The following is a 27,352-nucleotide window of genomic DNA, read 5'->3' as shown; positions in this document are numbered from 1 at the left end:
AACCATTTTAGGGCAGGAGCAAAGTCTTTACACAGGTACTGATTTAGGGCATATGTTTCAACAAATAAGGGGGGGGGGGAAGGGGGGAAAGGGATGGGGGAACGGAGCGAGACGTCAGAAGTTCCCAGAAGTAACACATTAGAGACTCCAAGGGTGCTGGGTTTGTTATCTATCTATTGACACTATATCATTGATTTGATTAACTTACGAACAGTGTATAAATGGATCATCATACAGTTATAAATTGCCAAATCCAAGCATGGAAAAGCTCTAACACTCAAAATAACACTACTCAGCACTAATCCACACCTTAGTCAGTAAAAAATGCATGAATACTTCACCACACATGCGGATGAGACATACCATACATGCAAACCCACATAGTTCCCTATAAAGAATTTGTTATAAATGCAGTATATTACAGCAAACAGCTATAGGCTTATCATGCGTCTCTAGATAAAACAGAACACAGAGTAAGGAAATAAAGAAAAACAAATACTGTTACATCACAAACATTTACATTGGTGTAGATACACACAGGAGCAAGAAAAAGGTAAAACATTAGATTTGTGTGCTGTGCGGAGTGTAGCAGTGGGAATTCCCAAGATGTTTGGCAGTCTTGATGGGTGTAGTACACCCAAAATCGCCTCTCCCCAAGCGCTCCCCCTAACCAATACCTGCTTTGATTGACTGCATCAGACTAAACATGGCTCGTAAACCGGAACAGAGATCCAAAGGGGAGTAATGGCACATAGCCTGATACTGCCATAGTGACTGGCGGTGTTCCCAGCAAGAAGGAGGCTGTGGTAAGCCTGTAAAGCTGTTGACAGAGAAGAGCGTGTTGGGGATGACATGAACACTGCCGCGCCCTGAGGTGCCGGGCTCTATGCGCGGGTGGTCAATCTGTATTCTCTTCCATGTAGACAGTCTGCTTGAAACAGCAGAGGAAAAGTGAGGCTCCATCTCAAGGCTTGCATCTGCTGTTGTCAATGGCGAGGAGCGCGCCTGGAGAGCTGCAGGCACCTTGTTGCTTTGCGGCTCCCGTATTTCTATGCGCTTCTCTGCAGCATTGTCACCACGTGTACTAGCCGCTTGTATTGTGCCTATAAGGGCATCAAGCCTCACGCACATCTTCTTCCCATATTCCTCCAGTAAATCCTTGAGACCCATATAAAGCACTTGGCTCCTCATGTTGGGCTGCAGTGCATCCCGACATCCAGTAGACATTATAATACGGCTTGGAAGATTATTAGGTGCTTCTAACTGTTGCTGTGCTTTTCCCCGCTAAGTGTCTGGTGTGCTGTTCTTGTAAGCCTGTGTGCTAGCCTTGTGCAATTTGCAGCTTGATTGCTATTACTGCCCTAGAGAGACAGATATCACAAATATAAAAGTTGCTGGGTCTCTGCAGGAGTATAATAGTCTTTTTGAACTTAAAGATGGCGATTTTCCCGCCTCCCCAAACCTGCAGGCTCAGTCTCCTCAGTATCTCAATAATTTCTACTTTAAATATAAAGCCAGGGAGCAGAGAAAAAAAAAAAGCTTATTTTATGTAGGCTAAAGTCCGGAGTGTGCTCTTCCCACTTATGCTTTTATGAATTGTTTAGCTCCTACCTCCGGTTCCGATGTAGGCCGCAGCCGCGGTCTTTCCTGATTAGGCTCTGGAAGTGCTTGCACCGGATGTTTTTGTCTCGGCTCTGGGACACAAATCAGGTCCAATATCGTTTGAGCCTGTGTCCTGCTTAAGTTTGCTGCTGTTTGTCATCAATAATATGAGGTTTGAGAGGGTTTTAATCAATTTTTGTGCTGGAGCTCTATCTGAACACAGCTTCTCTCTATCCCGGGTGTTCCTTTTAACCCGTCTGTTTAAAAAGATGTTTCTTGGGGCTGATTCAGTGCGAGATCTGTGGCGCACTGTTCCTAGAGTAGAGGGCGCTATATCTACCTTAGCCAAGTGAACTATTATACCTCTCGAGGATAGTTCCTCTTTTAGAGACCCTATGGATAAGAAACTGGAAGGTTATTTAAGAAATATGTTTCTTCATTAGGGTTTGCAGTGGCAACGAGTTGCTACTATTGCGACAGTTGCTGGTGCAGCCTCTTTTTGGTGTGATTCTTTATCTGATCTAATTTCAGAGGAGACTACTATAGAGGAGATCCAGGATAGGATCAAGGCTCTAAAGCTTTTGAGAAAGCCGTAACCTACACAGCGAAACACGCTTTAACTTTTTAATCAATGCAATGAGACTCAATGCTAATTTTGATTAGGATAAACCTTTTTTTTTTTTTTTTTTTTAAGATATGCACTCTGTGGATCCATATGCGAATATATCTTACTATATAGCCTAAACGTAGCTACTCAATCTAAGGTGTATGTAACCAGTTAACTGTGGAACAACTGGCTTTATAGGGCAGACGTATACAAAGAGTTATATACTATACCCTATTCACAATATTTGAATATTAAACAACCGGAACAACCACTGGATTAGTGATAGCTTATATGGAGGCACCCACCACATCAGATAATAATAGTGTGGAAAGTATACAATAGTAACACTGGAGTAACTAAAGATAGATCTATTCACTCATTTATTAGCTCTGAATATTGTGCGGGTCTGTATAGTGTTGCATACTAACCATAAGTGATATAAACTCTGTCTGTTTGTTGCAATTCACTGTGCAACATTACAACAATATCTAGGACACACTGAGAATTATAGATATTTGAATGACTGAGGTTTTAGCTATACAACCGCAAATAAAATTCTAATATAAACTAAACCGGAATTACCACTTAAGCAGCGATTATTTTGCTGCAGGCATTCATAGTATTATTAACCCTGTAAGAACTGTATAGGACAAACACTGCAATTGATCTTTGTATCTATCAGCTTCTAATTTAATTGGAAGCTTTCTATAAGGCAATAGCGGACTAATAAAAGGTTGATTCATATATTCACTAGCCTCCAATTTTTGCAGGCTTTTCTAATATTATAAACTTACTTTATGTAAACAATACCAACCTGCCTATCACAATTCCCTTTGCAGTAACTGCACAATCTTGTCAAACAACTATATCTATATATTAACCCTTTATTAGGTCAGACTTATTTTACTGACATAACATATGAATCCAATATTAATCCCTCACCGATACTTATTTCTACTTGAAACTACACACCCCACCCCACAGGTTGATATTATATCTAACTGGTAACAAAAATAACTCTAGCATTTTACATATTAGCTATTTATGCCAGCGTATAGTTATTAAACATCCGGTATAGAGAATCCCAGTGGTTGCTGGCACTCCTCAACACCCTGATATTCCAACTTAGAGTGGCCCAGTGTCGATTGTCACTCCACCCAGAGTATATTAGTTTACATACACCATCACATACACCACTTGGTAATCCACTATAGGTATTATTCAATCACCAGTGATGCAGAAATAACATCTTGATAACGCATCTCAGAATCTCATTTGTGTTTTTAACTTCACACATCTGTTTTTTTTATTGCTTTAATTTAAGCAATAAAAGCTATGTTTAAGCAATAAAAGCTATGTTTTAATTATAGACTAGGTTTTCTACCCCTTGCATAATGCTGTATTCAACATAAGGGGAGACAGAAGTGCTACGTAGATATGTGCATACTTTTTGGTCAAACTTCTTTGACTTAACTCTGTATACTAAAGAGGAGATCCAGGATAGGATCAAGGCTCTAAATAAAGCTGGCTAATATTTTGTGATGCCAGTATGCAAGTTGTTAGGCTGGGAGCCAAGATTTCTAGTTTTGTGATACTAGCCTGCAGAGCCATTTGGTTAAAGTCTTGGTCTGCAGATGTGACTTCTAAATCCAAACTTCTGTCTCTACCTTTTAAGGGTAAGACTTTATTTGGTCCTGGTCTGGCAGAGATCATTTCCACAGTTACTGGTGGAAAGGGAGTTTTTTTTTACCAAAGGATAAGAAGAATAGACGCGAGGGTCGCCAGACTTCTAATTTTCATACCTTTCGTAACTTCAAGGGACAGAGATCTTCCTCGTCTTCTAAATCTGAGCAAGCCAAGACCTCTTGGAGAGCTAGCCAGCCCTGGAACAAGGGTAAGCAATCCAGAAAGCCTTCCGCTGAGGCTAAGTCAGCATGAAGGGGCCGTCCCTGATCCAGTTCTGGATCAGGTAGAGGGCAGGCTTTCCTTTTTTCAACAGGGTTGGATTTGAGACGTTCCAGATCCTTGGGCAGTGGATGTAGTCTCCCAGTGATACAGGATATGATTCAAGTCTTGTCCCCCCAGGGACAGATTCCTATTATCAAGGTTATCTGTAAACCAGGTAAAGAGAGAGGCCTTCTTAAAATGCGTAAGGGATTTGTCCTCTAGTCCCAAAAAGGAGGGAACTTTTCTACTCATTCTAGACTTAAAATATCTCAACAAGTTACTCAAGGTCCCATCCTTCAAAATGGAGACTATTCGTTCTATTCTACCTCTAGTTTAGGAGGGTCAGTTTATGACCACTATAGACCTAAAGGATGCATTTCTTTATGTGCCTATCCACAGGGAACATTTCAAGTTCTTGAGGTTTGCTTTTTGGATCATAATTTCTTATTTGTAGCCCTGCCTTTCGGCCTCGCCACTGCTCCACCAATCTTTACGAAGTTTCCACGGGCTCCTTACCTGGACGATAACTTGGTCCAGGCGCCATCTTTTCAGTTAGCAAGATCCTATACAGATTGTCTGTTAGCTATTTTCCTCTCTCATGGGTGGAAAGTGAATCCTTGGTGCCAAGTACCAGGGTATTTTTTCTGGGGACAATCATAGACTCAGTATCTATAAAGATTTTTTTGACGGATGTTCGTCCATCGGTGGCTGTACGCATGGAAGTAATTGGTCTCATGGTGACATCCATGGACATTATTCCGTTTGCTCCCTTCCATCTGAGACCTCTACAGTTATGTATGCTCAATCGATGGAATGGAGACCACTCGGATCTCTCTCAGAGGATAGTTTTAGACTCTCAGACAAGGATGTCTCTGTCTTGGTGGATTTCCCAGAACCATTTGTCTCCAGGCACTTGTTTCCTGAGACCTACTTGGGAGATTGTGACCACGGATGCCAGCCTGTTAGACTGGGTAGCATTTTCGGGGTCCCTAAGAGCTCAGGGACTTTGGGCTCAGGAAGAGTCTGCCCTCCCTATAAATATCCTAGAATTGAGAGCAATTCTCAATGCTCTATCAGTTTGGCCTCAACTGAGTTTAGTCCGGTTTATCAGATTTCAATCGGACAACATCACTTCAGTGGTGTATATCAACCACCAAGGAAAAACTCGGAGCTTGTTAGCTATGAAGGAGGTGACTTGCATTCTTCAGTGGGCAGAGTCTCACAATTGTCATCTCTGCCATTCATATCCTAGGGGTGGACAAGTTTCATCCAGTGGAATGGGTTCTCCATCCGCAAGTTTTTTTTCGATGTTAACCCTCAAGTGGGGAGTTCCGGAGCTGGATCTGATGGCATCTTGTTTAAACGCCAAGCTTCCAAAATATGAAGCAAAATTAAGATATCCTCAAGCAGCTCTGGTAGACGCCCTGGCAGTGCCATGGGATTTCGATCTAATTTATCTGTTTCCTCCGGGGGCCCTCCTTCCTCGGGTGAAAGCTAGTATCAAACAGGACCAGGCTTTGGTGATTCTAATAGCTCTAGCGTGGCCTTGCAGAACTTGGTTTGCGGACCTAGTGAGGATGTTGTCATTTCCCCCGTGGAAATTGCCTCTGAAGAAGGATCTTCTACTTCTGGGTCCCTTCCTCCATCCGAACTTAGTCTCTCTGAGGTTGACTGCTTGGAGATTGAACACTTAGTCTTGTCCAGACTAGGTTTTTCTGTGAAGGTTATTGAGACTATGATTCAGGCTTGTAAGCCTGTTACTCGCAAGATTTATTATAAGTATACTGCCCCCGTATACTGTCCATTCTTCAGGAAGGCTTGTCTGTCGATTCTTCTGCAGAAGCGTCTGGCAATTTTGCAAAATGTTCAATCTTTTGTCCAGGCTTTGGTTAGAATCAGGCCTGCGTTTAGGTCAATTGCTCCTACTTGGAGTCTTAATCTGGTTCTTAAAGTTCTGCAGCAGGCTCCATTTGAGGCTATGCATTCTGTTGATATCAAGCTATTGTCCTGGAAGGTTTTGTTTCTGCTGGCAATTTCCTCTGTACGTAGAGTTTCTGAGCTTTCGGCTCTACCATGTGATTCTCCTTATTGTATTCTTCATGCGGATAAGGCGGTTCTCTGTACTAAATTAGGTTTTCTACCTAAGGTGGTCTTGGAACCCAATATTAACCAAGAAATTGTTGTTCCTTCATTTTTTCCTAATCCTTCCTCTAAGAAGGAGCGGTTATTGCACAATCTGGATGTTGTGAGTGCTTTAAGGTTCTATTTACAGGCTACAAAAGATTTTCTTCAATCTTCTGCTCTTTTTGTTGTCTTTTCAGGTAAACGGAGGGGTCAGAAGGCCACTTCTTCTACTCGCTCCTTCTGTTTGAGAAGTGTTATTCAATTGGCTTATGAAAAAGCTGCACAGCAGCCGCTAGAGAAAATTACCGCTCACTCCACTAGGGCTACTGCTTCCTCTTGGGCCTTTAAAAATTATGCTTCTATGGAATAGATTTGCAAGGCGGCCACTTGGTCATCATTGCATACTTTTCCCAAATTTTACAAATTTGATGCTTTTGCCTCAGCTGAGGCTTCTTTTGGGAGGAAAGTTCTTTAAGTGGTGGTGCCTTCTGTTTAGGTTTGCCTGTCTTGTGTATCCCTCCCTTCTATTCTGTGAACTCTAGCTTTGGTATTGGTTCCCACTAGTAATTAAATGGATTTGTGGACTCTCCATGCCATTGAAAAGAAAACATTATTTATACTTACCTGATAAATTATTTTCTTTCCTGGCATGGAGAGTCCACGACCCGCCCTTAGGTTTAAGACAGCATTTTGTCATTTTTCTAAACCTCAGGCACCTCAGGTGTCTTTTTCTCTTTCCATAATTCCTCAGATGAATGACTGGGGATTGTGGGTAGTGGAAGGATATTTGAAGCTTTGCTGGGGTGTTCTTTGCCTCCACCTGGTGGCCAGGAGTTGAATTCCCACTAGTAATTGAATTAATTCGTTGACTCAAGAAAATATTTTATCAGGTAAGTATAAATTATGTTTTTTCTGTGCTGGATATATTTGTGTAATAGTGCAACGTACAAAGATGTGGATTTGCACAGATCTTTGTGTGTTTCACTATTAAACAAATATATACGGCTTTGAAAGGATTTGAATATTGCAACCGCATAAATGCACATATCTAGCACATATGCATTTGTCTTTGGCTCACCAGATGTGTCCCAGTAATGCATTGCTGCTCTGGAGGAGATTTTAAAGGGATACTAACCCCAATTTTTTTATTTTATGATTCGGTGAGAGCATGCAATTCTAAGCAACTTTCTAATTTACTCCCATTATCAATATTTATTCGTTCTCTTGCTATCTTTATTTGAAAAGCAGGAATCTAAGCTTAGGAGCCAACCCATTTTTGGTTCAGTAAATTGGGTAGCACTTGTTGATTAGTGGCTATAAAACAAAAAATGTTGTGTTTTATGTCCCTTTAAAGAATATACCTAAGTTCTACAAACAAATTATTACACTAAATATCAGATAATTATGTAAAGATAAGTATATAAACACAGAACTGAGGGCTCTGCAACATGCAGAGCAAAATACTTACTGCTGTCAGGACAGAGGAGGATTCCGGCTTTGACACATTATGGCTATTAAAAAATATAGATTCTCTATCTGAAAGAGAGACAGATATTTAGAAACCGTGAAATACAGCAGTTTATGTCCATTACAAGATTTAAAATGTCTAGGCCTTAAATGCATAAATATAAGTCAACCAAAAAAGAAGCAGATTCTTGTATAAAACAAACAGTGTATAAATATTGGGTTGTTGTTTTTTTGCTTTACAATAAAATTGTTCTTGAATATACCCTTTTTTATGTTGTTCTTTATTAGTATAAGGAAACAGGCCTAATAACAAGAGATATTTCACCAGCACATTAAGATTAAAAAGGTGGTCTAAAAATATTAAAAACAACATTTATTTACTTATTTTTTAATAAAGTTAATTTGGTTTTATGATACACACACACAAAAATGTGTCATTTCACTTTGAAGGGACATTAAACACCTTGTGATTTGTATAAATATTGTACTTTGTCCAACTTTTCCAAGAGAGGCCAAAAAGCAAACTGTGTAACGCTGCAAATTGCTTTAACCAGCGATTTTCATTTGCAGCATTTATGGCTACAAAATGAGCTTTTTGGCCTCTCGGGAAGTGCAGGAGAAGCACACATTTTCCACTAAAGCAAGAGGTGCTTAAAGGGACGTGAAACACAAAATTACACTCAATTTAAAAAAAATATATATAATTTACTTCCATTATCAAATGTGCTGAAAAACAGCTAGGTAGGCTCAGGAGCACCATTTGGCAGAAGTTTTGTAAGAATACATTACAAGAGACATGAAACCTCAAACTTTTTCTTTCATGATTCAGATACAGAACATACAATTTTAATCAACATTCCAATTTACTTCATTCTCTTGGTATACTTTGTTGAAGGAGCAGAAGTGCACCACTGTGAGGTAGCTGAACACATCGGGAAGCCAATGACAAGAGGCATATATGTACAGCCACCAATCAGCAGCTAGCTCCCAGGTAAGCTTTTCAACAAAGAATACCAAACAAACAAAGCAAATTAGATAACTAAGTAAATTGGAAAGCTGTTTAAAATTGTATGCTCTATCTGAATCATGAAATAACATGTTAGGGTTTCATGTCCCTTTAACAATGTTATTTATTTGCAAAAGCACTAGATAGCAGCAGTGGCATAGTTCTCCAGACACGTGCTCTTCAACAAACAATACCATGAGAGCAAAGCAGATTTGGAAGTAAGTTGGAATTTTTTTTTTAAAGTGTATCTGAATCACAAAACCAACAGTTGGGCTTTCAAGAATCTTTAAAGGGACACTAAACCCAAATTTTTTCTTTAATGATTCAGATAGAGCATGCAATTTTAAGAAACTTTCTAATTTTCTCCTATATCAATTTTCTTCGTTCTCTTGGTATCTTTATTTAAAAAGCAGGAATGTAAAGCTTAAGAGCCGGCCCATTTTTGGTTGAGAACCTGGGTTATGCTTGCTTATTGTTTGTCTGAATGTAGCCATCAATAAGCAAGCACTATCCAGGGTGCTGAACGTAAAATGGGCTGGCTCCTAAGCTTTGAATTCCTGAACAAAGAAAAATAAATGAAAGGGGTAAATTATAAAGTTGCTTATAATTGGATGCTCTATCTGAATCATTAAAAACATAATTTGTGCTTACCTGATAAATTTATTTCTCTTGTAGTGTGTTCAGTCCACGGGTCATCCATTACTTATGGGATATATTCTCCTCCCCAACAGGAAGTTGCAAGAGGATCACCCAAGCAGAGCTGCTATATAGCTCCTCCCCTCACATGTCATATCCAGTCATTCGACCGAAACAAGACGAGAAAGGAGAAACTATAGGGTGCAGTGGTGACTGGAGTTTTAATTAAAATTTAGAACTGCCTCAAAAAAAAGACAGGGCGGGCCGTGGACTGAACACACTACAAGAGAAATAAATTTATCAGGTAAGCATAAATTATGTTTTCTCTTGTTAAGTGTGTTCAGTCCACGGGTCATCCATTACTTATGGGATACCAATACCAAAGCTAAAGTACACGGATGATGGGAGGGACTAGGCAGGAACATTAAACAGAAGGAACCACTGCCTGTAGAACCTGTCTCCCAAAACCAGCCTCCGAAGAAGCAAAAGTGTCAAATTTGTAAAATTTTGAAAAGGTATGAAGTGAAGACCAAGTTGCAGCCTTGCAAATCTGTTCAACAGAGGCCTCATTCTTAAAGGCCCAGGTGGAAGCCACAGCTCTAGTGGAATGAGCTGTAATTCTTTCAGGGGGCTGCTGTCCAGCAGTCTCATAGGCTAAACGTATTATGCTACGAAGCCAAAAAGAGAGAGAGGCGGCCGAAGCCTTTTGACCTCTCCTCTGTCCAGAATAAACGACAAACAGAGAAGAAGTTTGCCGAAAATCCTTAGTTGCCTGTAAGTAGAACTTCAGGGCACGGACTACGTCCAGATTATGCAAAAGACGTTCCTTCTTTGAAGAAGGGTTAGGACATAATGATGGAACAACAATCTCCTGATTGATATTCCTATTAGAAACAACCTTAGGTAAAAATCCAGGTTTAGTACGCAAAACTACCTTGTCTGAATGAAAAATCAGATAAGGAGAATCGCAATGTAAGGCAGATAACTCAGAGACTCTTCGAGCCGAGGAAATAGCCATCAAAAACAGAACTTTCCAAGATAAAAGCTTAATATCAATGGAATGAAGGGGTTCAAACGGAACACCCTGAAGAACTTTAAGAACCAAGTTTAAGCTCCACGGAGGAGCAACAGTTTTAAACACAGGCTTAATCCTAGCCAAAACCTTTGTAAAAATTCTCGGGGCCGTAGCTAACCCGAAGGGAAGAGCTACAAACTGGTAATGCCTGTCTAGAAAGGCAAACCTTAGGTACCGATAATGATCTTTGTGAATCGGTATGTGAAGGTAGGCATCCTTTAAGTCCACTGTGGTCATATACTGACCTTCTTGGATCATGGGTAGGATGGTTTGAATAGTTTCCATTTTGAATGATGGAACTCTTAGGAATTTGTTTAAGATTTTTAGGTCCAAGATTGGTCTGAAGGTTCCCTCTTTCTTGGGAACCACAAACAGATTTGAGTAAAATCCTTGCCCTTGTTCCGTCCGCGGAACTGGGTGGATCACCCCCATTACTAGGAGGTCTTGTACACAGTGAAGAAAAGCCTCTTTCTTTATTTGGTTTGCTGATAACCTTGAAAGATGAAATCTCCCTTGTGGAGGAGAAGCTTTGAAGTCCAGAAGGTATCCCTGAGATATAATCTCCAACGCCCAGGGATCCTGGACATCTCTTGCCCAAGCCTGGGCGAAGAGAGAAAGTCTGCCCCCCACTAGATCCGTTTCCGGATAGGGGGCCCTCTCATCATGCTGTCTTAGGGGCAGAAGTAGGCTTTCTGGCCTGCTTGCCCTTGTTCCAGGACTGGTTGCTTTTCCAACCCTGTCTGTAACGAGCAGCAGTTCCTTCCTGTTTTGGAGCGGAGGAAGTTGATGCTGCTCCTGCCTTGAAATTACGAAAGGCACGAAAACTAGACTGTTTGGCCTTTGATTTGGCCCTGTCCTGAGGAAGGGTGTGACCCTTACCTCCAGTAATGTCAGCAATAATCTCCTTCAAGCCCGGCCCGAATAAGGTTTGCCCTTTGAAAGGAATATTAAGCAATTTAGATTTAGAAGTTACATCTGCTGACCAGGATTTAAGCCATAGCGCTCTGCGCGCCTGAATGGCGAATCCGGAGTTCTTAGCCGTTAGTTTGGTTAAATGCACAACGGCATCCGAAACAAATGCATTAGCTAGCTTAAGGGCTTTAAGCTTGTTCAAAGTCTCATCCAATGGTGCTGTGCGAATAGCCTCTTCCAGAGACTCAAACCAGAAAGCCGCTGCAGCAGTGACGGGCGCAATGAATGCAAGGGGCTGTAATATAAAACCTTGTTGAACAAACATTTTCTTAAGGTAACCTTCTAATTTTTTATCCATTGGATCTGAGAAAGCACAACTATCCTCCACCGGAATAGTGGTACGCTTGGCTAAAGTAGAAACTGCTCCCTCCACCTTAGGGACCGTCTGCCATAAGTCTCGTGTGGTGGCGTCTATTGGGAACATTTTTCTAAATATTGGAGGAGGGGAAAAAGGCACACCGGGTTTATCCCACTCCTTGTTAATAATCTCTGTAAGCCTTTTAGGTATAGGAAAAACGTCAGTACACACCGGTACCGCATAGTATTTAACCAGCCTACATAATTTCTCTGGGATTGCAACCGTGTCGCAATCATTCAGAGCCGCTAATACCTCCCCTAGTAATACACGGAGGTTCTCAAGCTTAAATTTAAAATTTGATATTTCTGAATCCAGTCTCCCTGGATCAGATCCGTCACCCACAGAATGAAGCTCTCCGTCCTCATGTTCTGCAAATTGTGACGCAGTGTCAGACATGGCCCTCATATCATCAGCGCGCTCTGTCCTTAACCCAGAGCTATCGTGCTTGCCTCTTAACTCAGGCAAATTAGATAATACTTCTTTCATAACATTAGCCATATCTTGTAAAGTGATTTGTAAGTGCCTTGATGTGCTTGGCGCCACAATCTCACGCACCTCCTGAGCGGGAGGCGAAGGTACTGACACGTGAGGAGAGTTAGGCGGCATAACTTCCCCCTCGTTGTCTGGTGATAATTTCTTTACCGGTAAAGACAGACTTTTATTTAAAGTAACATCAATACAATTGGTACACATATTTCTATTGGGCTCCACATTGGCCTTTAAACATAATGAGCAAGCAGATTCATCTGTGTCAGACATGTTTAAACAGACTAGCAATGAAGCTATCAAGCTTGGAAATTTCTTTCAATAAGTTTACAAGCAATATAAAAAACGCTGCAGCGCTTTTAAAAACACAGTTGAAATAACAATGAAATAACAATGAACTAATACGGTTATAGCAACCAATTTTAAACAGTAAATGTATGAAATTAGCAGAGGATTGCACCCATTAGCAAAAGGATGATTAACCCCTCAATACCCAAAACGGATAATCAATTTAAGATTTAACGCTTTTCTCACAGTCAAACACACTGTCACAGGTCTGCTGTGACTGATTACCTCCCTCAAAAATGAATTTTGAAGACCCCTGAGCTCTCTGGAGACGTCCTGGATCAAAGAGGAAGAAGCAGGAAGACTGTGCTAGAATTTTAACTGTGCTAGAATTTTAACTGCGCAACAAGGCGCTAAAAAAAAAGGTCCCTCCCACTCATATCACAACAGTGGGAGACCTGATATAACGGTGTCTATGCAGAAATATACGTTAGCCATGTGGAAAAAAAATCATGCCCAAAAAGATTTATCACCAAGTACCTCACAAAACAAATAACATGCCAGTAAACGTTTTAAAAAAACAACTTTCCAGTGTTATGCAAAGTTATCACTAAGCCTGCTACCAGTCGCTTCTACTGCAGTTAAGGCTCATACATTTATTTCAGTACTAACAGTATTTAAAGTTAAATTCTAGTCCCTAGAAAATAACTCAACTGCGCATACATTTATCAGCCTGATACCAGTCGCTACTACTGCATTAAAGGCTGTACTTACGTCATATGGGTAACAGCAGTGTTTTCATAGTCAATTCCATTCCTAGAAAATATTTTACTGCACATACCTCATTTGCGGGGGACCCCGCATGCTATTCCCTTCTCTGAAGTTACCCCACTCCTCAGAATGTGCGAGAACAGCCAGTGGATCTTAGTTACGTCTGCTAAGATCATAGAAAAAACGCAGGCAGATTCTTCTTCTAAATACTGCCTGAGAGAACAAACAGCACACTCCGGTGCTATTTTAAAATAATAAACTTTTGATTGAAGAATGTTACTCCTATCTCCTCTCACAACCTCCTTTGTTGAGACTTGCAAGAGAATGACTGGGTATGACATGTGAGGGGTGGAGCTATATAGCAGCTCTGCTTGGGTGATCCTCTTGCAACTTCCTGTTGGGAAGGAGAATATATCCCATAAGTAATGGATGACCCGTGGACTGAACACACTTAACAAGAGAAATGGTGATGGGCCCCCATCAACCTCCTCTTGATATATTTCAAGGATGGTTATCAGAAGCAAATGGAAATAAAATAAATCAAGACATCAGTAGGAGCTGGAAGAATTAAAAAATAATATGTGTGTGTGTGAAATGTGTATTCTTTTCTTTTTCTAACCCTCTTACTAACCTGATGATCCTTGGGAAAAGTTCTTCAAAGACGGTCGCTCTACCACAGTGTACGACTCACCCACCACAAAGACTTTGTACAGAACAGCATTGTGGCTGATGAAACTTTGAATCACACAGGGAGGTTTAATTGCTTGCAAACCCTCTGGATTAAATATAATCGCCATCTACAACGTAAATTGCACAAAATAAATTAGCCACTAAAATAGTAAGAACTAAACGATTTACATGATACAAAGGGTCTTAGAATCTGAATTGCTATTTCATTTTAAAATATTATTGCAAATGTATTCTTATTTGCTCTACAAATTCGTGCCTACAATTAATTCAGGTGGATCACTCAATTTGGCCCAAATAACAATTTTTTCATATTAGCTTTGTCCACACTTGTAGAGAAATATCCCACAGATATTCTTTTTCAAAACACATTTTCCATTTTGAACTTTTTTTCCCTACTTTTTTTTATTCTTGCATGAACCTACACCGCGACTGCCCATATAGCCACTTAAAGGGACATGAAACCCAAAATTCTTCTTTCATGATACAGATAGACCACATCATTTTAAACAAATATTATATTTTACGTCTATTATCTAATTTGCTTCATTCTCTTGGTTTCCTTATTTGAAAAGCAAACTTATGTAGGCTCAGGGGCTGGGAGCTAGCTGCCGATAGGTGGATGCATGTATATGTTTCTTCTCATTGGCTTACCAATGTGTTCTGCTTTTTTAAAATTGCATGCTCTATATGAATCATGAATTTTTAATTATGAGTTTACTGCCCCTTTAAATAAATAAGACCACAATTCTTTTTGTATCCCTTGTTGAAATTTAGGTCCTTTCTTTGAGGGCTTACTGAAGTAGGCTCAGGAGACTGCACTTCGATTAAGCATATGCTCCTACCTTTGCAATTTGTTAAGTATATTCTTTTTCCAAACATATTTTCCATTTTGGACTTTTTTCCCCTACTTTTTTTTTATTCTTGCATAAACCTACACCACGACTGCCCATATATCCACTTAAACTTTACACTTATTTTTTCAATATTAAAATAGTAAATTTAATTTTAAAAAAATATCTGCATATTGTTCTCAGGCTAATCTTTGCCTTTAAGATATCATTAGAGTGAGCATCTATTTGGTGTAGAATGGCACTTTAAGTGCTAGAACAATTTAAATGTGTCTGTCCTGTTTACAAGCGAGTTCTTCCAGACACTGCAGTGCACTAGACATTTCAGTGACAGCTCGGACGCATTAGCAATAAAGTATACTCCAACGTTTATCCCCTTGACAAGTGTTTGGTACTTCAGAATCCCTCACCCGATTCATTACATGAGATGAGGCATCACACTGCCAAAGGCTATATACAGTATGAAGACAAGAGGACCACGGAAAATAAAAAAAGATTATCCTGCTAACCCAAGATCATCTAGAATTAGCTAAGAGATGGAGGGAGGGGATAATTATTCTAAGGTGTACATTAATATATGGGGCTTCTGGTAAACTTAGCTAAGGTTTGACAGTTTCTGGAAAAAAATGACCTTAAAGGGACACTGAACCCAAATTTTTTCTTTTGTGATTCAGATAGAGCATGCAATTTTAAGGAACTTTCTAATTTACTCCTATTATCAAATATTCTTCATTCTCTTAATATTTTTATTTGAAAAGCAAGAATGTAAGTTTAGATGCCGGCCCATTTTTGATGAACAACCTGGGTTGTCCTTAATGATTGGTGGATAAATTCATCCACCAATAAACAAGTGCTTTCCAGGGTCTGGACTTTCTTTTTTAAATAAAGATAGCAAGAGAATGAAGAAAAATTGATTAAAGGAGTAAATGATAAAGTTGTTTAAAATTGCATGCTCTATCTAAATCACGAAATAAAAATGTTGGGTTCAGTATCCCTTTAAGTCACATCTATGTGACAGAACTCCTAAGCAGACAGCCAACTCTATTTCCAAACACACAGTTTTACCACAGAACATAATGTAGACATATTTATAGGGAAATAAGTTATTTTTTGGTATATGCATAATGCATATCTGCAATTAAATTGGTAAGACTCTTTGCATTGTTTTGCGGTCTCAGACAAATGCAAGGACAAAGCCTGTTGTAAATATGTTATCTCCTTTTCCGTAGCTGGTTAGGGGCAGATGTAAATTCACAATCACATCTGTATTTAAAAGAATTACTGTATAGAATGATGTTGCAGGGTCAGTGTTCTGAATCCTGCAAGATACACTCCAGCCTTTCTGGTTACAGTGGAAAAAAACAAACAAAAAAAGACAGAAAAAATAAAATTGTATATATATCAAAAACTCTGTAATATACTTTCATTAATTATTTTGTCCCTTTTCCTGTAATTCCAATCTGAAATTGTGAGCATTTCAGTTCCTGTTAGAAAAGGAAGTGCAGAACACTGTTATATTCCACACAGCCATTGGCTGCACACTCCAGTGACCTATTTATAATTGTCTTTAATTAGCCACAGCAGAGAAGGTAACCTAAGTTACAACATGGCAGCTCCCATTGTTTAATAGACACTAAAACTTTACACTTATTTTGTCAATATTTAAACAGCTAATGATTTAATGCATCTACATGTTATTCTCAAACTAATCTTTTTTTTTTTTTACAGCATCATTCTATCTAACATTTATTTAGTGTTTAATGTCCCTTAAAAGTGAGATACATTAATTTAAAAAAAGCAGAAAAGCCATCTTTGATTCAATGTTTTCTATTGAAGCAGTGAATATTTGTTAGGGAGGTAATGATTTTATGTTTTTTTTTTCCATGTCTCTTTAACACAAACTGCTGAGTGATTAGGTATTGTCTGCAAGGGTTGCATTAGAATTATAAATAAAAGCGACATGTAGAGGAAATGGTAAATAATTCGTTTTTGATGACCTTTTTGGATGCGCACACTTACCTCATGTGAGTTGGTCCCATGGGCTACTCTTGTTTTACAAACTAAAAGAAAAGGAGAAATGCAGTTAAAAATAAAACAAGAAAATACAGAACTTTAGCTGCATCATTCTCACGTTGGTTCCTATAAGTCAGCAGGTGCAGCCTCTGATTGGCCGAAATCACTGGCTGATATAAAAGCAAAAATATGAAACAAAGTATTTAAATTTAAAAAAAAATGTGTAGTCTAAAGTATATAAACGGTTCTTGTTAAGCTGTAGCTAATACTATTTACTTATATCTCATTGTTTTGCAGCGGGGTAAAAGGATACTGAACCCATTTTTTTTTCTTTTGCGATTAAGATAGAGAATAAAGAAAAATTGAACATAGGAGTTAATTATAAAGTTGCTTAAAATTGCATGCTCTATCTGAATCATAAACAAAATAAATTTGGGTTCAGTATCCCTTTAACCTTCTACTATATGTATGTGTATGTTCGTGTTCAATCTATGCTTACGTTTCAACTTTATCTTGTATTGTAATCTTTAAATCTCTCAGGTTATTTGTACCCTCCTGTTCAAGTACTCAGGACAAGCATAATTGCAAGGCAAATACTCCAGTCAAAATTAAAGAGACAGTCTAGGCCAAAATAAACTTTCATGATTCAGATAGAGCATGTAATTTTAAACAATTTTCCAATTTACTTTTATCACCAATTTTGCTTTGTTCTCTTGGTATTTTTAGTTGAAAGCTTAATCTAGGAGGTTCATATGCTAATTTCTTAGACCTTGAAGGCCACCTCTTTTCAGAATGCATTTGAACAGTTTTTCACCACTAGAGGGTGTTAGTTCACGTATTTCATATAGATAACACTGTGCTCGTGCACGTGAAGTTATCTGGGAGCAGGCAGTGATTGGCTAAACTGCAAGTCTGTCAAAAGAACTGAAATAAAGGGGCAGTTTGCAGAGGCTTAGATACAAGATAATCACAGAGGTTAAAAGTATATTATTATAACTGTGTTGGTTATGCAAGACTAGGGAATGGGTAATAAAGGGATTATCTATCTTTTAAAACAATAAAAATTCTGGTGTAGACTGTCCCTTTAAACTTTCATGATTCAGCTAGAGCAGCAATTTTAAACAACTTTCCAATTTACTTCCATTAACAAAATGTGCACAGTCTTAATATTTACACTTTTTTGAGTCATCGGCTCCTACTGAGCATGTGCAAGACTTCACAGAATATATGTATATGGATTTGTGATTGGCTCATAGCTGTCACATGATACAGGGCGAATGGAAAACAGAATTTATGTTTACCTGATAAATTTCTTTCTCCAACGGTGTGTCCGGTCCACGGCGTCATCCTTACTTGTGGGATATTCTCTTCCCCAACAGGAAATGGCAAAGAGCCCAGCAAAGCTGGTCACATGATCCCTCCTAGGCTCCGCCTACCCCAGTCATTCGACCGACGTTAAGGAGGAATATTTGCATAGGAGAAACCATATGGTACCGTGGTGACTGTAGTTAAAGAAAATAAATTATCAGACCTGATTAAAAAAACCAGGGCGGGCCGTGGACCGGACACACCGTTGGAGAAAGAAATTTATCAGGTAAACATAAATTCTGTTTTCTCCAACATAGGTGTGTCCGGTCCACGGCGTCATCCTTACTTGTGGGAACCAATACCAAAGCTTTAGGACACGGATGAAGGGAGGGAGCAAATCAGGTCACCTAAATGGAAGGCACCACGGCTTGCAAAACCTTTCTCCCAAAAATAGCCTCAGAAGAAGCAAAAGTATCAAACTTGTAAAATTTGGTAAAAGTGTGCAGTGAAGACCAAGTCGCTGCCCTACATATCTGATCAACAGAAGCCTCGTTCTTGAAGGCCCATGTGGAAGCCACAGCCCTAGTGGAATGAGCTGTGATTCTTTCGGGAGGCTGCCGTCCGGCAGTCTCATAAGCCAATCTGATGATGCTTTTAATCCAAAAAGAGAGAGAGGTAGAAGTAGCTTTTTGACCTCTCCTTTTACCTGAGTAAACAACAAACAAGGAAGATGTTTGTCTAAAATCCTTCGTAGCATCTAAATAGAATTTTAGAGCGCGAACAACATCCAAATTGTGCAACAAACGTTCCTTCTTTGAAACTGGTTTCGGACACAGAGAAGGTACGATAATCTCCTGGTTAATGTTTTTGTTAGAAACAACTTTTGGAAGAAAACCAGGTTTAGTACGTAAAACCACCTTATCTGCATGGAACACCAGATAAGGAGGGGAACACTGCAGAGCAGATAATTCTGAAACTCTTCTAGCAGAAGAAATTGCAACTAAAAACAAAACTTTCCAAGATAATAACTTAATATCAACGGAATGTAAGGGTTCAAACGGAACCCCCTGAAGAACCGAAAGAACTAAATTGAGACTCCAAGGAGGAGTCAAGGGTTTGTAAACAGGCTTAATTCTAACCAGAGCCTGAACAAAGGCTTGAACATCTGGCACAGCTGCCAGCTTTTTGTGAAGTAACACCGACAAGGCAGAAATCTGTCCCTTCAGGGAACTTGCCGATAATCCTTTTTCCAATCCTTCTTGAAGGAAGGATAGAATCCTAGGAATCTTAACCTTGTCCCAAGGGAATCCTTTAGATTCACACCAACAGATATATTTTTTCCAAATTTTGTGGTAAATCTTTCTAGTTACAGGCTTTCTGGCCTGAACAAGAGTATCGATAACAGAATCTGAGAAACCTCGCTTCGATAAAATCAAGCGTTCAATCTCCAGGCAGTCAGCTGGAGTGAAACCAGATTCGGATGTTCGAACGGACCCTGAACTTAAACACTAAAAAACTCTAAGCCATCTCCGTGGAGATGTTGCCTGTACAACGGCAAAGAGAATGACTGGGGTAGGCGGAGCCTAGGAGGGATCATGTGACCAGCTTTGCTGGGCTCTTTGCCATTTCCTGTTGGGGAAGAGAATATCCCACAAGTAAGGATGACGCCGTGGACCGGACACACCTATGTTGGAGAAAAAGGCATTATTTTGAAAAAATCTAATAGTCATTTGAAGTTAAGATCAAGTACTATGGTATTGCCTTATTATCATGCATTTGTTGATTATATAAATCTACTGTATTTACTTGTCCTTTAAGTATTGTTGAAACGTATTGCTAGGAAAGTAAAAAACAAACAAAAAAACACTAGTTGGTTGTGCATAGTGGGTCATGGAGACAGTGTAAAGGAGACTGAATAGAAAAAATGTTCAGTATTTTATTATACGCACTGAATGGGAATGCAAGTCCATTTTTTTCAATAAGCTTTATTGTATCATCGCTAGCTTCTGTCATCAGTTCCATGAAGGGAGGGGAGCAAAGCCGCTCATCTGTTAGAGAAATTAAACAAGAATGGTTGGTCAGTTTTGATAAATTGTCACTAGTTAAGACAACAGTGTTCTCCACAGAAAATGTTGCCAACCGTGTGGCATTATGAAGTAGCTGCGTGGAGGCAGTGTAATACTTTGTAAAATTATAACATTTACTGTTATACAAGGCACAAATTAATTACATAATTTAACAAATGTATTTAATGATAATCTAAGCATTGAAAAATTAGCAAATTTTAAATTAAATATTGGGCTCCATTTAAGAAATGTCCTCCCATATCCACCCGGCAACTCCAAACCTGTCTGCTCAGAATTGAGGCTAGCAGGCAGCAATACCCTTGCCACATTTAATTGTTGTACAAGCAGATGCGCAAGAGGAGGGACTGTCAATCACACCCATCGGACAAGCAGGGGGGGATTGCAAACAACAAGCTCAAAGCTGGCGTAATAGGCTAGGAAGTATTGGTCTGATGATCGCTTCTTCTTAACTATCAGCTGCAGACTCGATCATGCAAACCTGCAGCTGAAGGAGCTCCAAAGCTGAATCTGCAGCTTCCTAAATGGAGACAATTGTCTTAAATTTTAGCCAGGTGGTCAGTTAAATCAGCCGCGTAGTGTGCCCATTAAATAAGTCCTGGGGAGAACACTGGAGTACAGCATAGAGGAGATAGTCTGTTATACAAGAAGATAAAAATCAATCTTTTTTTTTTCTTTAATGAGCCATGCAATTTTAAGCAACTTTCTATTTTACTCTTTTTATCCTTTGTTCTCTTGCTATCTTTATTTAAAAAGTAGGAATGTAAAGCTTAAAGGGACAGTCAAGTAAAAAAAAAACTTTCATGTTTCAAATAGGGCATGTAATTTTAAACAACTTTCCAATTTACTTTTATCACAAATTTTGCTTTGTTCTCTTGGTATTCTTAGTTGAAAGCTAAACCTAGGAGGTTCATATGCTAATCTCTTAGACCTTGAAGTCCGCCTCTTATCTAAATGCATTTTGATCGTTTTTAACCACTAAAGGGCATTCGTTCACATGTTTCATATAGATAACATTGAGCTCATGCACGTGAATTTACCATGGAGACAGCTCTGATTGGCTAAAATGCAAGTCTGTCAAAAGAACTGAAATAAGGGGGCTGTCTGCTGATGCTTAGATACAAGGTAATTAGCAAGGTAAAACATGTATAATTATAACTGTGTTGGTTATGCAAAACTGGGAAATTGGTAATTAAGGGATTATCTATCTTTTAAAACAACAAAAATTCTGGTGTTGACTGTCCCTTTAAGAGCCGTCCCATTTTTGGTTGAGAACCTGGGTTGTACTTGCTTATTGCTTTGCTAAATGTAGTCACCAATAAGTAAGCGCTATCCAGGGTGCTGAACCTAAAATGGGCTGGCTCCTAAGCTTTAAATTCCTGCTTTTTAAATAAAGATAGCAAGAGAATGGTTCTTGTTAAACTGTAGCAAATACTATTTACTTAATATCTCATTGTTTTGCAGTGGTGTTAAAAGGATACTGAACCCAATTTTTGTCTTTCGCGATTAACATACAGCATGCGATTAAGATAGAGAATGAAAAAAAATGAATAGGAGTAAATTAGAAAGTTGCTGAAAATTGCATGCTCTTTCTGAATCATGAAATAAAAAAATTGGGTTTAGTATCCCTTTAAATGTAACTTTATAAATAGAGAAACTAACATCAGTGTAAAATAGCAAATGCTGGCAAATATTCAAAAACTCATTCAGAGAAAACAAGCGTGGTCGTCATTCATGGTTTTAAACTTACAATCCAGAACAATTACTCATCCCTATTTATGACAAACAGTCACATGAACACAATGAGGAAAATGAAGATGACAGAATGCAATTACGGGCTAAAAGCAATGTTTAACCTCATGGTCATTGCTACACATTACACCCCTCTATGAGCCAAGAGGCTCAAATCTATAAGGGCTGTGGACTTTAAAAAAGGAACATGAATGAAACCCATTTTGTTTTTATTTCATGATTCAGATAGAATGTATCATTTTAAAAATATTTTCTAATTTAGTGCTACTGTTAAATGCACTTCTTTTTCTTGATATCGTTATTTGAAAAGCAATTTTGCAAGAATGCTATTAACAAGGGTATATAGAGTGCACTCACTGCTTCCATCTAGTGGTCAAAAGTATTCTTGCAAGTGTGTAGCCATCCAGTGCTTCAGACACACTGCAATTGTAATGTTGGACCTTGATCTATCAAAATAATGGTCAGTATAAATGATAAAGTTTGGCTGGGTGGATATTAGTGTATGCAGTAAAGTTCATGTCAAGCACAGCCTGTGCCAAACATGAAAGAGGTCTAGGTAGTGCTGTCTTCAAACAGTGAAACTATATGCACCTAGGTATTCTCTACGACAAACAATATATAATTGCAAAGAAATGCAGATGATTTATTTACCGGAAAAAAATATGGAACTACACAATAGTGCCCTATTTTAATAGAAGTCTATTACCAGTTCAAGCAAGAGAGCATAGGATTAGGGGGACAAATATACAGCCAAGCATACCAAATAGCTAGCCAAACAAGAGGGATGCAGAAATAACAGTTTAGGAGCCAAGGTCGCCGGGGGCGCCAGGATTTGTCAAGCACGGACATAGGGCAGTAAAAAAAACCCCCAGGTATTATAGAAAGTAGGAAAGACCAGGCAAAACAAGAGGGTGTTCAGCTTTCAAAACAAATTCATGAATTCAGAGTGAAAACTAAAGTAGACCTAAAACTGACTGCAGCTGCACTGTGATGCTGATGGATAGGGTATGTGTCTGTAACAGAGCAGAGGGCCTCTGATGTAAGCCTAATAGAAGGACTAATTAAGCTGGGAATTAATCCAGCATTCTACTGGGTGTTTTGTATCCGTGCCTGAAGCTATCAACGCTCACACTATGCAAGTGGGAGAGTTCCAAATATCCAAAGAGTTATCCGATACGCAACACTAAATGTTCCTAATCACAAACTTATTGTTATCTAGTACAACATGGTTTGTTTTAAAGGGACAGAGAAATCATTTTGAACTTTTGTGGTTAAGTATTGCATTTTTAAGAACTTTCCAATGTAACTATTATCAATTTTACCTCTTAATTTAGGTATCAAGTGTTAAAACATATTTAGATTTATAGCTCATACTTATATGCAGAAAACAGTGCAAAAATAAAATGCTCCAACACATTATAGCATTTTTTTTTAAGTTATATGTTCTTTTAAAGGGACAGTAAAGTCTCAATTAGATTCCGATTTGGTACAGAGCATGCAATTTAAACCACTTTCCAATTTACTTCTGTTATCAAATTTGCTTCATTTTCTTGGTATCTTTTATTGAAGAGTAAAACTAGGTAGGCTCATAAGAGCTCAGGAGTGGGCACGTGTCTTTAGTACTCTATGGTAGCCATGTTTTTCAACATTGTATAACAAAGCTACAAATAATGTTTCTAAACACTGCTGCCCTAGAGTACTAAAGACACGTGCCCACTCATGAGCTCTTATGAGCCAACCTAGTTTTACTCTTCAATAAATGATACCAAGAAAACGAAGCAAATTTGATTACAGAAGTAAATTGGAAAGTTGTTTAAAATTGCACACTCTATCCTAATCATAAAAGTTTAATTTTGACTTTACTGTCCCTGTAACATTTTTTCCATGGACAAACAGTTGTAGTCAAGATGTCCCACTGATGGTAATACCTGGACTAAAATACAGCCGAGGGGAGGGGGTGGGAGAATAACAACAAAAATTCCTTCTTTAACCCTTTAACGACCAAGGACGTGTCAGGCAGGTCCTACAAAAAGTTTCAGTTAAGGACCAAGGACGTGTCTGACACGTCCTCTGGGGTTTCAAGTGGTGGAAACTATTGTGATCGCTTCCAATACCCTTTTTTACCCACCGATGCAGAGAGAGACACTCTGTGATCCTCTTTGCATCGGCCAGCGATGGTGCGGATAGTTGGTGGGTGGAAGCCATAGCAGGGAGGCGGGTGGGCGGCCCATTGCTTGCCGGTTCCGGTTCCTGTGTCCCTCAAGTGTGCGAGAGCGCGCAAGGGGGCGTGCGCACGCACGCTTCATTGACATTCAATAAAATGTATGGGAAGGAGGGAGGGGGGAATAAATGTTGAAAGAGAAAGGGATCTGAGAGGGGGAGGGGGGAGGGAATTGAGTGGGGAAGCTACACTACAGAAAAATTATTTGTTTAGATAGAAAAATAATTTTACATACAGTTTACATTTGTACTCCAGAACATGTTCTACTAATAATTTTCATCAGCCTTTTGACTTGAACACAGTTTTTTAGTTGGTTTACATTGCAATGTTCTATAAAACCCTTGTATACCTAGTGCTGCCTAATTCACCTTAATGTTAATAAGCAAAAATGTCACATATGGCTTCGTTAATTAACCTAGCAATGTACCCAAGCAAGCAGCTGATAAGAGTTCATTGTATTTGAAGCATTTACAATTTCAAATGGAAAAGGCTTTCTCCCTAATCGGGGGGGTTTCTTGTTTACATATCTTTCCTACTGCAATATTGCAAATTTTCAGTAGAGGTGGTAGTTTAAACAGGTAAAAGCAACTATTTCAAAATAAAGCTTTTTGTAAACAATTTAATACACTCCATCAGGTTAAATGGAACACATTAAAAGGGGAGAAAATATTTTAGAACAGTACCCATGTAACAAAAGGTATAAAATAAAAGTAATTGTCCAAAACATCATCTCTAAAGATAGTCTGGAATCTTTAGTATTTTTCCGACTAACTCTGTGGTGTATTCCAGGATTATATGTTTATCTTATATTACCCAGCCACCCTTTCTAGTTACCCTCCCCCAACGCGTTCCATGCACCCTGTGACTTCAAACTGTTCACCTGAATCAGGAAAAAAACCCAGCATTGCTTAGAATATATTGTATGTGATTCCATTTAATGTAGGATTTCAGAGGAAGACACAAGGGATTTCGTAAAGCTATGTAAATCATCTAGCACAATGTAAAATACTGACAGCCCCATGAGTGTTTACTGTAAAAGGCTTGCTACACTCTTCATAGGAATAGCCAGAGCTTGGCATCTTGCATCTAGGCATAAACACCTCTTTAGTTTGCAAGCTTAGCACAAAACCAAACTCCTGGAAAATAAACACATTACTAGTGCAATAGATCACCCCCATCAGGATGAAATGCTGCCAAAAGCTATTCCCTAAATGGCCCTCTGTAATGTTTAATCAGAAGCAGCCAAGAATGGACATGATTCTCTCTCTCTCTACATGACAGATGATCCTTAAAGGGACATAAGGATCAAGATCATATTACCCATAAAGAGTTAAAAAAGGGAAATTGAAGTCAAACAGAATTTAAATTATTTAGAAAGAGCATACACTTTAAAAAAATCTTTCCATTTCACTTGTATTATCAAATTAATCTCATTCTCTTGATGGTTGAAACTTTTATGAAGGTTCGGTATGTACATGACTTGAGCACTAAATATGGCTGCAGCACTGTATGTAGCAAAGTTATGCAAGCAACCTGTAGAAGGAGGTTTAGCTGCAGCATGCAATGCTGAATGTCTACTATCTAAAGATAGATCACTATGAGTTTGTGTACAGTATTCTTTATTTAACAGTGATTCTACCTATATAGCACTAGTTTACCAGTGTGTCTGAATCTACTGCATTCATACAGGTTGCTTGTATAATTCCGAAACTTAACACTACAGCCTAAGCTTACCAAGGGAAATATGTAAATGTACTACTAAAAGAAAGTTAAAAATGCTTTTAACATTGTAGTCCCAGATTTATAACATTTTAATTATGATATTTATGCATTTTCAATAATAGTTAAAACACAAACATTTGCCTATGTCTTTAAATGGTCACAACAAACAAGAATTAGTTAAAATATTCAAAATACTTTAAGGGTTGTATGCCTATAGAGCTATTGAACATCAAAGCCCTGCACATTTTGCTGATACATTTTGAAAGTACAGCGACTAGAGCTACTAATTGGATCAGCTGAAGTTTCTGCTTGGGGTCACCAGTGCTCTGTGGGTTCAAAGCAGTACTTTGACTATGTGTTTTACTCCTTTGTGGGGGTTAAACACAGAGTTGCAGTGCCGCTAGTGATAAAAAAACATGCTCTAAAGTTATATAATAGATATACCGTGCACGGGTGAAATAATGCACTGCAGCTTTATGTTAAAGGGACACTAAAGTCAAAATTAAACTTTCATGATTCAGATAGAGCAGGCAATTTTAAACAACTTTCTAATTTACTTCCAATAACAAAATGTGCACAGTCTTTTTATTTTTACACTTTTGAGTCACCAGCTCCTACTGAGCATGTGCAAGAATTCACAGAATATACGTATATGCATTTGTGGTTGGCTGATGCCCGTCACACGATACAGGAAATAGACATAACTTTGTAATTTGTCAGAAAAAAAAAATCTACTAAGTGCTATTGCATTGTCTTGTTATCATGCAGTTGTTTATTATGCAAATCTAATGTTGTATGGATATAATAGAACATTCAGTTCATTTGGTACGAGCTATTAATTTTGTAAGTGTTCCTTATTAAAGAGCAATTTGATCAAACGTATCAATCTCCATTTTAAATTGCATTCAGACCTGCAGCTGGGACTGTACAATGTCACCATCTAGTGGAAATTAAATCAACATCACCTTGTAGTCCAAGTGCACTGACAAAATATGTATTTGGGCAGATGCATTTTGCCTTTAAAATGTTAGTGGAATAAAGTGACTTTACAGAACACTTTCCTCAAAACTACTGTGTTGTAAAGGAAATCAAATTGGAACGTAGTATTTCTATTTTAAAGGGACATTGCAGTTGCTGTTTTCACTTGTGCTAGCATTTTAGCAGGTGTTAAATGTTCCTTAGTAGCTAAAACACAGAGCCACATTCCAATAAGATGGAATCAGAGCGAAGATTGAGGCTACTTAACCGCATTTTTATATCAGGGTAATAATGTACTGTCTGCCATATGGATAGAGCTTCCAAAAATGTGTCACCTTAGGGTTAATCACGATTTCCCTCTTATTTTATGATAAAGTGGAGAATACTGGGTGTGATCAGC

At 38.7% G+C, this 27,352-nt stretch overlaps 1 protein-coding gene across 4 annotated transcripts in view; it reads right to left on the bottom strand.

Moving 5' to 3' along the window:
- The window catches only part of ITPK1 (inositol-tetrakisphosphate 1-kinase), a 509,696-nt gene that overhangs the window by 35,016 nt on the left and 447,328 nt on the right, over positions 1-27,352 (bottom strand). For all 4 annotated transcript variants that reach the window (XM_053697538.1, XM_053697536.1, XM_053697537.1 and 1 more), the window contains 4 exons: positions 20,145-20,243; positions 16,894-16,934; positions 13,968-14,133; positions 7,749-7,816 (listed from right to left, as the gene is read on the bottom strand). In XM_053697538.1, coding sequence (XP_053553513.1) covers positions 7,749-7,816; positions 13,968-14,133; positions 16,894-16,934; positions 20,145-20,243 — 374 coding nt within the window. The remainder of the gene's footprint in view (positions 1-7,748; positions 7,817-13,967; positions 14,134-16,893; positions 16,935-20,144; positions 20,244-27,352) is intronic.

Source organism: Bombina bombina, chromosome 1, assembly GCF_027579735.1.
Source record: "Bombina bombina isolate aBomBom1 chromosome 1, aBomBom1.pri, whole genome shotgun sequence".
NCBI lineage: Eukaryota > Metazoa > Chordata > Amphibia > Anura > Bombinatoridae > Bombina > Bombina bombina.
Note: the sequence above shows the minus strand (reverse complement) of the source record. Positions and strands in the feature narration are given on the sequence as shown.